Source organism: Lipotes vexillifer, unplaced genomic scaffold (assembly GCF_000442215.2).
Source record: "Lipotes vexillifer unplaced genomic scaffold, Lipotes_vexillifer_v1.1 scaffold648, whole genome shotgun sequence".
In the NCBI taxonomy this organism is placed as follows: Eukaryota; Metazoa; Chordata; class Mammalia; order Artiodactyla; family Lipotidae; genus Lipotes; species Lipotes vexillifer.
The window spans coordinates 2,656,205-2,670,199 of NW_006797096.1; the positions used below are offsets into that span (position 1 = coordinate 2,656,205).

The 13,995-nt window shown below is 40.2% G+C and overlaps 1 protein-coding gene across 1 annotated transcript in view; it reads right to left on the reverse strand.

Moving 5' to 3' along the window:
* The window catches only part of MPP4 (MAGUK p55 scaffold protein 4), a 38,837-nt gene that overhangs the window by 2,463 nt on the left and 22,379 nt on the right, over nt 1-13,995 (reverse strand). The window contains exons 13-19 of the mRNA XM_007469219.1: nt 12,068-12,088; nt 9,037-9,051; nt 7,862-7,903; nt 5,688-5,858; nt 3,804-3,884; nt 629-722; nt 129-237 (exon numbers count right to left, since the gene is read on the reverse strand). Coding sequence (XP_007469281.1) covers nt 129-237; nt 629-722; nt 3,804-3,884; nt 5,688-5,858; nt 7,862-7,903; nt 9,037-9,051; nt 12,068-12,088 — 533 coding nt within the window. The remainder of the gene's footprint in view (nt 1-128; nt 238-628; nt 723-3,803; nt 3,885-5,687; nt 5,859-7,861; nt 7,904-9,036; nt 9,052-12,067; nt 12,089-13,995) is intronic.

A 13,995-nucleotide genomic window follows, 5' to 3' on the forward strand; every position in this document is an offset into this window, starting at 1 on the left:
TAGATATGGGAAGTGGTCTTATCCTAACAGAATAAAGTGTCTCAACTACAACCTAAAGCATGTGCATAAAATGGATGACATGCATTCATTACTTTGGGGAGATGGGAAATACTCCACCACAGACCCACCTGAGGCTCTAAGTCCATGACACAAATCTTTCCTTCATCAAGGACTGCTTGAACAGCATCCACGCTAGTGCCATACAGGTGGCCTTTGTACTCACCATACTCGAGCATCCTGCAAGGGTGGGATAAAGAAAACAAGAACTGTTTCTACAGGTAAAATATTATTAGTAATAAAGATAAACTCCAACAGAACAGAATAAAATATGTGGACCTTGATGGCACAAAATGAATTAGTGGATATTTGACAGGAGAAAAGAAAATATGTTAGGAGATCCAGGACTTAACTACGTCTTCAAATTCTCTAAAATCTGCAGCTCAGTTCCGCTCCCTCTCCAAACTCAATGATTTGGTGTACTAGTAAATCAATATACATTTCCTTACTCAATTTTCCAGATGCAAAAAAAAATTACCCCAGGAGTTTTGGACAATGCATAAAAATAGGGGTTCTATTTTGAATGCTAAACAACCAGAGGGGAGAATCAGACTCTGGACGTCTAGCTTACCTGTGACTATACATGAGGCTTTCAAATGTTTCCTTTGACACATAGTGGTACTCACGGCCATCCATTTCATAACTCTTTTTGGAACGAGTAGTATCTGACAAAAAAGGGAATTTTAAAAAAGATTTTAGAATCTTCAAAATGTTTTACTACCCATATGCATTTGGATAAAGATGTCTGATCAAAATAAATAAATTAATACATAAACGGATAGATAAATTTAATGCTAGAACCAAAAAAGGGAACCAGACTGGTGATAAGAAAGTAGTTCCCACATCAAAACCAGCTAATCATAAGCCTTTGTTAAGTGTTCGTGGTATAAACTAGACCAGAGTGTATTATGTATTAAGCCAAGATAAGAAGGCCCTAAGGGAACGCTTGCTGTTACTTCAGAACAGGAAGTAGTCAAGTATATGTGAGCCCTAAGGTGGCTAAGGCCCCCGGGTAGCCAAACCAGCAATATCTTATGTTTAGGTAATGCATTTCCCAAGATCTCATCTCATCCTTCACATTCGTAGCTAGGTAAAAGGTTATTATCCGTAGTTTACCGGTAAGTAGCTGAAGATTTTAGAGAGTAACTAACTTGCTCACATGAATAAAACAAATGAAAAACAAAGTTGAAAACAAGCACCTAGGTGTCCTGACTCCTCCCAGACTAATGTCTCCTATTATGCCAGATTGTCTCAGATTTGAAATGGAGAAAGCTCATGACAGTCTGCAGTTTTGCCCAGATACATTAATATCCAAGTGAGATGGTGATTAGTTTTAGTGATCTCCAGAAAGGAAAGATTGGTGGAGTCTGGATTCAGTCTGATTCTTTGATATCACCACTTTGATTATAGATTCTTCAGCCTGAATAGTACCTGGTGTAGAACATAGGAGTTCACTTAACACCTAAAAGTGATTCATTGTCTGCTCATCTATTTATTCAACTAACATATACTGAGTGCCTATGTTCCCGCTATCATGTTAGGTTCTTAGAACACAAAGATGAATAAGACACGGTTCCAACTCTGTGACCTGTATCTACTGCAAAGCTGCTAGTCCCTTAAGCTGTATTAAAAAAATTCTCCTTATTCACAAAAAACTGTGTATTTGTATTTGATAAAGTTTAAGGACGAAACAGATCAACATCTGATGATATCAACACATGGAAACAACCAAGTAGGAATTTGAAACAGGCCCTAAATGATAAAAGGAGTTCCGGACATTTCAAGAAGCTCAGAAAGCAAAGGTCATCTGGGGATCATTTTTGTTTTTTCTTTATTCAAGCCTCTCTTTATATCCTTATAGGTCCTACAGTTATGCCACTTCTCCTATAGCATTTTTGTTTATGTCTTTTGGCCATGCTGCACAGTATGCGGCATCTTAGTGCCCCAACGAGGGATCGGACCTGCGCCCCCTGCAGTGGAAGCGTGGAGTCTTAACCACTGGACCGCCAGGGAAGTCCCTCTTCTAAAGCTTTGTACTGAAAAAAATTCTAGTTCTCAGGTGATAGTAAATTATGTTAATATAAGCCTAAGATGACCCTTTCTCCTGGGCTTCTATTGGACTGTATTTTATATGGTAGGTTAAAGTCTGTGAATTGGTGCATAATTCATTTTAAGGCATTCATTTTAAGCTTAAAACTGTTCACTAAATTTAAAAAGCAAAATATGGGCGACATATTCCCTCTTTGAATGATGGTTATCCAGACAACTTAAAATTCTTCTGTGTTCTGTGGGCATTTTATTTTTATCCAGATTATTGAAAATGGTGATTTCTTGATTAGTTTTTATTTTTGAGATTAGTGTCCATTCCTACATATGTAAACTGCACTTGGAAAACACAGCCAATGGAATGTGATCATAAAACAACTTTGTTTTCCCTGGCCCTGGATGAAATTCCCGTGACTCTCCTGATTGCTCTTAGGTTTTTTAAAAAAAGTTCATTATCATTCATGCCAAAAACTCAGCCTCAATTTAATAATTAAAATTCCGTTCCCATGTAATAATCGAAATTATGAACTTCATTTATATTTTAGGCTTCTTCTCCCGACAACGGGCTCAGCCTGGCCTCACCCAGGGAAGCCTCCTGCCATCAGAGAAGAGTCAGAAGTCAGGAAACTGAGTTTGATTCAGTTCTTCTCTTCCCTTTCATTGCATTTCTACTTTTCCTCCCCCAGCTTTAGGACTCTGCAAGGCTAGAGTGCAGGGAGAGAGAGGAGAGGCGAGCAGCACAGGAAAATTCATTCTTTCATTGACGCAGATGCTGGTTGCTCTTGGCTCCTTTTAGACCTGGCAGATGTTTAAATCTGGCTCTTTATCTCCTGTAGGATGTAGTGGGTTATTTTGCAGAGGCTACCACCGCCACCAGTGCTGCTGCATATCCCAAATCCATCTCTATTCCACCTAGCCATCTGTGATTTCTTCCACACCCTCAGGTATCTGGGGGTTCAATTTTGGCCTCCTTTTACAGACGCTTCCTCTTGGGCAAGAACCAAGACAACCCCAGGCTGACTTTCTTCCACGTCATCCACCCAGATCTGGTCCTTGGGGAAAATCACAACTCTTTTGCTGTCACAGACTCTAAAGGGGCAGTCTACCTCCCAAAATACAGCCTTTGGCCACTTCCTCTAAGCTCTCATCCTTTAGATTTTTCAGATATAATTCTGACACCAGTCTTCTGTGTCTCCCAAACAGCAGGGAACACATCTTAAGCTCTTTAAGTGGTTTTCATAACTTCTCTCTTGCCTTGAGGTGAAGGGGAAGCACCCACACCCACATGCTCCTCCAGCTTGGATGGCATAATACTTATAGTTTATATAAAATTATATGTGCATATGTTAAAATTTAAAATATGATAAAGCATTTAAAGAGGCAAGCACACCGCCAGGAAGATAGTAATTACTGAATGAATGTTAGCCATTATTGCTAAATATTTAGTTTTCCTGAAACGTTATCCATATGATTGCTAAAAAATGAAGAGTCACCTTTTAAAAGCCTAGCTAGGCTACACGCTAGTAAATCAATTTCCTCTATTAAAATAAATATAGTTAGAAATATTGAGGACTATCTCTTGTGTCTTATATTCTTACAACAAAGATGGTATAACACAGTTAAGTGAGATGAGTACATCTGCAGAGGCAAAGAAAGTTCTACCGAAACATGAACCCCTATGAAAGAAAAAGTAAACGTACGTGGCACAGCACTTTGAAAACGGTTCGGATCAAGTTCAATGAGTTGTCTCCTCAGTTCATTTACTCCAACACCAGAAGGTCCTAAACACAAAGCACCACATATGGAAATTATTAGAGGTGGATAAGTAGAGTTACGTGATGAAATCATCACTTCAGTCTTCCTGTTGAAGACACTTGAGAGCACATGGTATTGGGGAAATAACACAGTTTCCATTCTCATGAATTGAAATAAACTCTTCCCAGAAAACTCTTGGGAATTTTCTTGGTGACCCATGGAGTAACCCACACTTCTCCAACATTCAGAAATGAGGTAGGGAATTGCAGGAACCTGTCACCCCAGCAAACTTCGTCTAATGTTGGATATTCAGAATTCTCTGGCCTCAAGTCAGATCATTTGAGACAAGCTGCCTTTTCTCTTCCCATGAAGTTCCTATCGCATCACAACCAGCTTCCACAATTACAGAATTCAGGGACACATCTCCTGACAGATGGTGGAGTCAGCACCCCCATGTACAACTGGAGATAGGGCTGGCTTCATGAGCAGAGAACTGTGTGGTCCACAAGCCCATGCTTAGGCTACTGCGCTTGGCTTAATGCTCTTCTGCTCTCACATTGAAATTCTTAAATCATTTTTGAATAAGGGGCTTTTGCATTTTTATTTTGCCCAGCATCCTAAAAATTCTGTAGCTGGTCCTGGCTGTAAGGTATGTTGTTCTGCTCCAAAGGGGCCTGCCTTGATCACAACTGGAATACACAGAGAAGATGGCAGTAAGAGGTAAGTTCCTACTGCTGCAGTAACCAGCTTTGCAGAGATCTTGGTCACACAGTAGATCAACTCAGGGCTTCCCTGGTGGCACAGTGGTTAAGAATCCGCCTGCCAATGCAGCGGACACAGGTTCAAGCCTTGGTGCAGGAAGCTCCCACATGCTGTAGAGCAACTAAGCCCGTGCGTCACAACTACTGAGCCTGCGCTCTAGAGCCCAGAAGCCACAACTACTGAGCCCACATGCCACAGCTACTGAAGCCCGCACACCTAGAGCCCATGCTCCGCAACAAGAGAAGCCACTGCAATGAGAAGCCCGTGCACCGTAGGGAAGAGTAGCTCCAGCTCGCTGCAACTAGAGAAAGACAGAGTGCAGCAACGAAGACCCAACACAGCCAAAAATACATAAAATAAATTTTTTGAAAAAGTAGACCATCCCAGCACTATATTTGCCCTGCTCTTCAGCACCAAAGATACAGTCCAGAAGACTTTTAGGCACTTCTAAAGGAGATGGTTACAAATTTCTTAAGGGAATGAATCTTAAGCATTTTTATTTCTAATATAGACTAATGATCCAGTCTGGGAGGAAACATTCATCTATGCTTATAGAACAAATTCTAAACCAGATATTAAAAAAAATCTCGCTTATAACCTAATCATACTATATCTTGTTATTACACAGGTTCATATACACCATGGCATACTGCATTCAATTGTAGACAATTAAAGCATGATCCATAACGTTTTATTTATAAACACACATAAAAAACAGGCTTTATTTATTTAATATTTTTGCGGTACGCGGGCCTCTCACTGTTGTGGCCTCTCCCGTTGCGGAGCACAGGCTCCGGATGCACAGGCTCAGCGGCCACGGCTCACGGGCCCAGCCGCTCCGCGGCATGTGGGGTCCTCCCGGACCGGGACATGAACCCGCGTCCCCCGCATCGGCAGGTGGACTCTCAACCACTGCGCCACCACGGAAGCCCAGGCTTTATTTTTTTTTAAGGTGTTTATATGCAGATCCATAAAGACTCTTACTTTTACCACTACTCCCAATGCAAGACTACTGAATCCAGGAGAGCCTCGCCATGGATGAGGAGACACTGCCTTCGGGGACATACCCACAAGCACGATGAGGCGGTGCTTGTCTGCAGGGCGTCGCTGGTACCGCACCACCTCCTCGTACGGGGCGCCCGCTGCGCCGGAGCAGGTGCTGGCGCCGCATACCTTGGCTCGCAGCTGGCTGAGGTGGGACCAGCGGCGGCAGAGGCGCATGCTGCGACGGAAACCCGCTGCGAGGGAAGAAACGCACAGGACGTGAGACCCAGGGCAGGAGAGGTCGCTTCCTGCCTCACACCGGACGGAGCATGCGGTGACTGTGATCCGGAAGAGTTAATTAACACACATCGGTCTGAAGGTAGAAGATAGGAAACAACACAAAGGAAAACAGGAAAATGCCCCCACGTGACCTCTAAGTTGCGTCCAGCGCCTGCTATGTGCCGGGCATTGGTGCTGGGGATACAGTGATCAACTAAACCAAGCCCATTTCCTCATGGAATTTACATTTTATGCAGGAGGAGAGAGAAAAATAAACTGCAACAAAAATAAGTGCTTAAAAGAAGGGTAAGTGGATAGTGACCGGGATGCTTTTTCAGGTTGGCGGTTCATTTAAGCGTCTCTGAAAAGTCGACACTGAGCAGGGCTCTGAATGATGTAACGGAGCCAGGTGAGGAGGCGTCTCTGGGGAAGAGCAGTCCAGGCTGAGGGAACAGCATTGCAAAGGTGCAGGGAAAGGATCTTGCTTGGAGTGCTTGAGGAAAATAAGGAGGCCTGTGTACTGAGGGGCAGTGAGCAGTAGGGAGAGTGGTAGGAAACGGGGTTGGAAAGGAAGCCAGGAGGCCACACAGAGACTTGGTCAAGTGTTGGATTGTGGTCAAAGTGGGATGGGAAGTCGCTGGACGGTGGAGGGTTGGGTGTGACATGATTTGATTTACGTTTCAGTTGGATACACTTAGACACAGGCAGGTTAGGTGGTTGCCCACCACTGTGTACTCAGTGGCAGGGTTGGACATCTTAGTGGTGATTTCCAAACTCCTAGAATCCCACATAATCTGCCTACTGAATCACAGGGCCTTCTGGTATTTTCAGAGCCATTCCCAGGTCCTGTCAGAAGATGGAGCTAGGGACTATATGTGAATATATAAATACGCACACATTTACATTGCTTGTATCTATATGTGTTGAACACCATGAGTTCACACCAATGCCTACAATGCCAATTCGACACTATAGTTTTCATTCTAGCCTTCCTCCTTTCCATATGGGTAACTCCTTTCTCTAAGAGTGGGAAATCTAGCTCTTATTAGCCTCAATACATTTACTTATTGTATCAATTAACAGCACCTGGACAGGATGGGGGACGCATAGTATCCAGCAGCCTGGCAGGAAGTGCCAAGCCCAAACTAGGTAAGGGGGGGCATATTTATAGAGGCTGTGAGGTGTCAGGACCCAAGTGATGGCAGCTGCCCCACTCACTTTGGCTCCAACGACCTGCTCCAGGCTGCCATCACCCCTGCAGTGATGCCCTCCCCACGCTGCTCAAGCTCTGATGCCCCACTCTAGGCTGCTGCTTCTCCACATTTGTGTAGATGCCTACCCTACTCAGCCTGCCTAATGGCTCTAGGGCTGAATTATTCTGGAAGGGATACAGAAAAGTGGCCCCATGTTTTTTAAAGCTCCCCAGTGATTCCAATGTGCATCCAGACCTGGGGACCAACATTCTGCTTTACAGACCCTGCAGCCCTGTTGTTTTCCCACTGTCTCACATAAGGAGGAAGACCAGCATGGTTTTAAATGAATGGTGAAGGTGCCTGGTCTTTCAGAAAGCTCTGCTCAGCTCATGGAAACGTGAACATAAAAAATAAGTGTAGTGGTCAGAGAATTGGTCTCTTTAGAAGGTGAATACATTATGGAACAGACTGGAAGAAAACAAAAGACTTGTGTTTGATGAATAATTCGGAGATATCCATTATAAACCAGATGAATTACAATAAATGATCAACACATCAGAATACTGATTATTTTTTTTAAAAAAGGGTAGAGAGAAACCAGAACAAGGAACAAGTTTGGGAACATCCATCAGCAAAAGAAGCTTTCAGGGGCTTCCCTGGTGGTGCAGTGGTTGAGAGTCCGCCTGCCGATGCAGGGGACGCGGGTAATTCATATAATAAGTTATATTCATATGAATATAACTTAGCAAGTGACAAAGACCCACCTTTTATTAATCATTACCTACCAATATAGAACTTCTGGTCATAGCCAACGAATTCCTCCTTGTCTGTAACACAGCAAATTGCAGGAACAGAATATGGCAGAGGAGAACGAGAGCTTTACTTAGAATGGATGCATGAAATTATCTTCAAATCTTCAAGAGACACTATTTCAGTAGATGGCAGCACAGCTGACTTTATCCTTGAGTGCCTTATTGAAAAATGCCCTAAGCACTTTCCATCCTATCACATGCACCAAACGATATAGAGACACTATCCAGAAATTTAGCAATAAACTGAATATATTCTGTCTAGTATGGTTGGAACAAAAAACTATCATAGTCTTCTTTAAAGTTATAAGAAAGATATTGAGTCATAGTAAAAACATAAATTTGGGTATACATTTTTAAATGTACCCAAAGAAAACAGATTTTCAAAAAAGGAAACATATAAACTGGTCTTGGCTTTAACTCATAGATATGGTGTTCTATAGGTCCTATAATTAATCTCTTTGTTAGAAATGGGTTTTTATTCTTTCCCCTTATGAAGTGGTTCATTCTGTATGAAATTAGTATTTGTTTTATGGCTGCAAATTGTTTCTGACTGTCCAGGACTCTGAGAGACAAAAGTTAGGAAAACTGTGCCCAGCAGTAACATCTAGAGCTTGTTTAAACTTCTGTCTCTGCTTCCACTGGGGTCTCAGAAAAATTGTCCAAAACTCTGGGAAAAAATACTATAAAAATATCATTTTCAAATTACTTTTTACTAACATGTATTCTTTTTCACTTACACAACTCTGTTCTGATCATCAAAATAATATAGAAAGAGCATTTGTTCATAGAATGAACGAACATATACCTTTCTTCCTTAACCTTTGTGTTTAAACACCCATTTTAAAATATAAAGAAAACACACCAATATCAACTCCATCTTCTGGTAAGTAAGCATATTTTTCTAACTGAAAATTGGAAATAAGTTTAAAAGGAAATGTTTACTTAGGGATACAGTGATAAAGTTTAATTACTTTCATTGTTCATTTAAAAATATTTTCTATGACATTGTATATCTCATCACTGATTTCACCCTTAAAATATCATATCTTATCTTAAAATATATCCAGTGAAGTATTCATGTTGAGGCACTGAAAGATCTCAAACATAGCTCTATTTGGCTTATCAAGGACATAAAAATGAGTAGTCACCTTCTGAAAGTTCCTCTGGATAATTGGATAAGTGAAGAAACAGACATGAAAAAGTTAAGCCTTTGAGAAGATCAAGTTGGCAAAATAAAGACAAATAACAATAAAGACAAATGACACAAGTGAGGCATTCATGTCACCCTTAGAGAAAGTTGTAACCTGGGCAAGACCTGCCAAGGCAAATGAACAACACACAACTGGAAACTCAGAAACTCGTTGGACCTGCCTCTGCTGCCCAGCAGACTGTAACTTTTCCTGCAAGTTGCTTATCTAGACTCTCCCTGAAGGCTTTCTATCCATGCAGACTCCTCTCTACTTGGTTGGCAAAGAATGGGGCTTGAAAGAGAAATTTTCAAAGCAACCGATTTGAGCCTCTTTTCCTTTCTCTCCCAGAGGCCATCTAGCTGCAGCCCTGTGAAGGCGAGGAAGTGGTGGAAGGGCCACTGGGGGAGCCCTGCAACAGCCTCTGGCCCGAGTGTCCTCATTCCTTACCTGTCCGGGTCCAGTCACACATTTCCATCTCCAGCTGGTCCCTTGAAGACAGGTGCAGCTGAACACAGAGTGTACTGTTTTCTTTGTTTTCTAGACATCTCGAAACATCCATCACCCCTGTTTTTGTTTGTTTGGTTTTTGTTGGGGGGTGTATGTTTTTATCTGTTTTTTAAAATGGCATATTCCTAATTAGACTATACCATCCGGAGAAATCCAGAGAGGTCACATGATACTCCATTCAGAGAAGAGTTGGGACCAGAACTGAAGAAACTTAACTGCCCATTAAATGCTCTAAGTAACAGAATTGAGCATCATGAATGACTGTCGTTACTTATTTAGAAAAAAATGCCAGCTGGGTGCCAATTGTTCCTTAACTGAGCTCCCAAGTGAGCTGGATTCAGAATAATGTACTTGAGAGTTCTCACTCTTTCGACAAAGAGGAGTCCAGAAGGAGTGCTTTGCAGTAACTAAGGGCAGCTGCACACTTTCCTCTGCAGTGCTGTTATTAGAGACTAGCTGCTGATTGCCCCTATTACTTCTTCATTAAAATGCTGGCTAACACTCATGCACTTACATTCTAAGCACTTTACTTATATAAATTATTTTTCCCACTTTAGACATGGGCACCTGAAGGGCAGAGAGGTTACGTGACAGATGACCCCTAGCTAGTTGGACCAGGATTCATGCTTGGACAATCCGGCTCCAGTCCATGGCATTGACCACTGCAACATTGCCTCTCCTTTCACAGACATCACAATACCTCTAAGCCTCAACCACAACTTTGGCATGTAGAGTGTCTCCCAACAAAATGATGCGTTGAACAGAGCAAAGAAGGATGACTATAATCCAGAGGAATTAAAAATTAAACCAATCCCACACATTGAACCAAGTGTAGATCATTAAATTACCCCTAACAGGAAATTCCCTGGCAGTCCAGTGGTTAGGACTTGGCACTTTCACTGCCATGGCTCGGGTTCAGTCCCTGGTCCGGGAACTAAGAAACTAAGATCCCACAAGCTGGGCAGCAGTGTGGGGGAAAAAAACAAAAAAGGTTACCCCTAACAAGCCAACTATCTAATTGAAAATAGGAAATTTAGAAGCAACATAAATGGTACATAAATAATTTAGGTGAGTAATTCCCAACTCCATGTGTCTCAATACATTTTTTTTAAGATTTTTTTTTTTATGTGGACCATTTTTAAAGTCTTTATTGAATTTGTTACAATATTGCTTCTGTTTCATGTTTTTGATTTTTTGGCCGTGAGGCATGTGGGACCTTAGCTCCCCGACCAGGGATTGAACCCACACTCCCTGCACTGGAAGGCGAAGTTTTAACCACTGGACCGCTAGGGATGTCCCAATGCTATCTTCCATTATAGCTAATATTTATAACAATCTCTCTAAGCTTAAAAAATGAAATTCATAGATATATTCTAACACATCATTTTAAAACAGCAACGTAATGCTCTAACTGTAATGTAAAGGAAAATTAAAAGGAAGTAATTTATGTTTTAAAAGTACGTGTTTCAAAAAGTATATATTTCAAAATATAAATCTTTGGGCATGGCTTCTCTAGAAGACATAAACTATTAGATGCTTATACCTACTTATACTGAAGGAGCATGGATTTAAAGGAAGTGAGATCAGAAAATAGTCCTTATATGAAGTATAGAAAAATAGAAGAGCAAAGTAACAAGTGGAGACTAGAACCAAGAGTGTTCTGATAACAGACCAGATTTATTGGTATATATGGGAAAGAGGGAAATTGCCTTAACTGAGGTAGGTGTAATATGCCAAAGCACTGATGAAATGGAGAAAATGAGGAAACATCATACACTTGGAAGCAAGTTAGTAATGTTAACATGCTCCAAAATGTTGCCAGTTTTTCAAAATACTCCATGGGGCTTATTTTGTTACTAATAACGTCAACATTACTTTGAGGAACAGACACTTGATGATACCATGTGTCATCAATAATGGCAATAACATATTAAAGAAAAAGAAAATAATTGGCTTGGTATAGATACCTCACTTTCCAGTTGATTTAATATCAGTATGGATTAGAATGTGTGGAATAAATTATTCAGTAATTTCAAGGCAATGTCTTTATTCTGTTTAAATGTCTCTCTCCATAATGACTGTCTTCTAAACCAATGAGCTTTTCATGTTACATCTTGTGAAAACTTACATCACTGTTGTGTACTAAAGAACTACTTACTCAGATTCCTAACAAGTTTTGTCCAGCAGGACATTCAGGAGATCATGCAGGATGATCTCACACACAGCAGGTCATCTAGCATCCCTGACTCCCACCAGCTAAAGGCCAGTAGTGTCCCCAATCAATGTGACAACCCAAAAATGCCCCCATAGGGTTCCAAAATGTCCCTAATGAGAAGCACTGCGTATGGTGAAGTTTACGATATCTCATGACTATACTGTTGATGTCTTCAAGCAATTATTGTATCATTAAAAGTGTTTAAGTTATACCAACATTTGGAATATACATTTTAAAATCAGTATAAAATATTCATGTTTTATTTACCAGATTCAAACGTTTCTTCATCTATGGTTTTCCACGGAGGCAAAAAACCAAAAGTATAGTTACATTACTATCCATACTGAGTCTATAGTTCAACAGTCTAATTCCCTGACCCTACGATTCTGCACACACACCACTTTTAAAATGTTTTTCCTAAATCAAGGCCAACTCAGTGGTGTGTCTGTGGCATATAAAGCCTTAAATGAGTATATATAAGCAGTGGGGCTGTGATGACAAGAAGGGGTACAGCAGGAGCTTAAAATAAATAAATAAAATCATAAAATAGAAAAGAATGAATAAAATTAAATTAAAAAGAAGCTCAGAGGGAAGGAAAAGGTGGAATGTCATGGTAAACACCAATAGATGGTTGGATTCTATACAGCTTTGCTGCTAGAGGTTTGCTTGAAGCTTTGGGGGGGTCCATAAGCAAGGGGAGTGTGGCTTGAAGAAGGAGCAAATGAATGGCCTGGTTGCATTAGGGTTGTTTAGGTGACTGAGAAATACCTGAGATAAACCAAGTCCCTCATCAGTTAAAACAATTCTCGTTAGTGTTTTAGAGAGACATTAAGCGTAAAAATACTGGAATTTATATGGAGAGCAATTAGAAATATATAGCAATGTTACCAACACACACATCCTTACATCAGGCTATGCTGCATCTAAGGTATACACACATTTGTGAAACAATATATTTAGCATTTTTTTTTTAACATCTTTATTGGGGTATAATTGCTTTACAATGGTGTGTTAGTTTCTGCTTTATAACAAAGTGAATTAGTTATACATATACATATGTTCCCATATCTCTTCCCTCTTCGTCTCCCTCCCTCCCACTAGCATTGTTTATAATAGAAAAGATTGGACATAATTCAAATGTCTACCAATAAGTGATTATATAAATGCACAATAACTTATTTAACCAATAAACCGTTTAAAATATATGAGGAGGCTCTTTATGTACTATGATGGAATCATCTCCAGGATATGTAATATTAAGTAAAAAAGCCAGGAACAGAACAGTGTATATAGCATACCATCAAAGAGTACATGCACTTGTGTTTTAAAAAGAAGTGAGAATGAGGGTGTGGGAGAGGAGAAAAAAATATACATCGTTGCACAGAATATGTCTGGAGGGATGCCCAAGAAACTGAGAGCATTTACTGCCTCAAGAAAGAAAACTGAGTAGGGGAACAGGAAGAGAGAGGGAATTTTACTGAATATACTTTTGTAGTTTTTGAATTTTAAATATGTGAATGTGTTACCTAATAAAAAATTTTAATTAAAATTACAGAAAGGAAATGAATAGTACTGCAAGTTAAAAACAAAAAAAACCCCAAAACCCAGGATGTGTACTTGGTAAAATAAATATAATGTCAGAATTATTCGGTAGTTGTTCTGGGAAATACATGTAAATCTTTGAAATACCCAGTATTTAAACATTTCATATCATTATTTAATGTCTAAAAACTAGATTAACCCATAAAGCCAAGACAAAGTCACCTATCAGACTAAAGACTCTTCAACTAGTCTTCCAACAAAATCCTAGTGATTCTTGAACGAATCTTAGTTCTGCCACTAAATTTGAAAAATCTCCCAATTTCCAAAAACAAATCTAAGAATAGAAATGTGAAGTATTTCTCAGAAATTTGGATCATGACTATTGATCTATACTAGAATCTACCAGAAAATGGTACCAAACAATAACAAAATAGATATTTTGCTTTTTAAAAATCTGATATCTCATAGGGAGGGTGGGAGGGAGATGCCAGAAGGAGGAGATATGGGAATGTATGTGTACGTATAGCCGATTCACTTTGTTATACAGCAGAAACTAACACATCATTGTAAAGCAATTATACTCCAATAAAGATGTTTTAAAAATAAATAAATAGGGGCTTCCCGGGTGGCGCAGTGGTTGAGAGTCCGCCTGC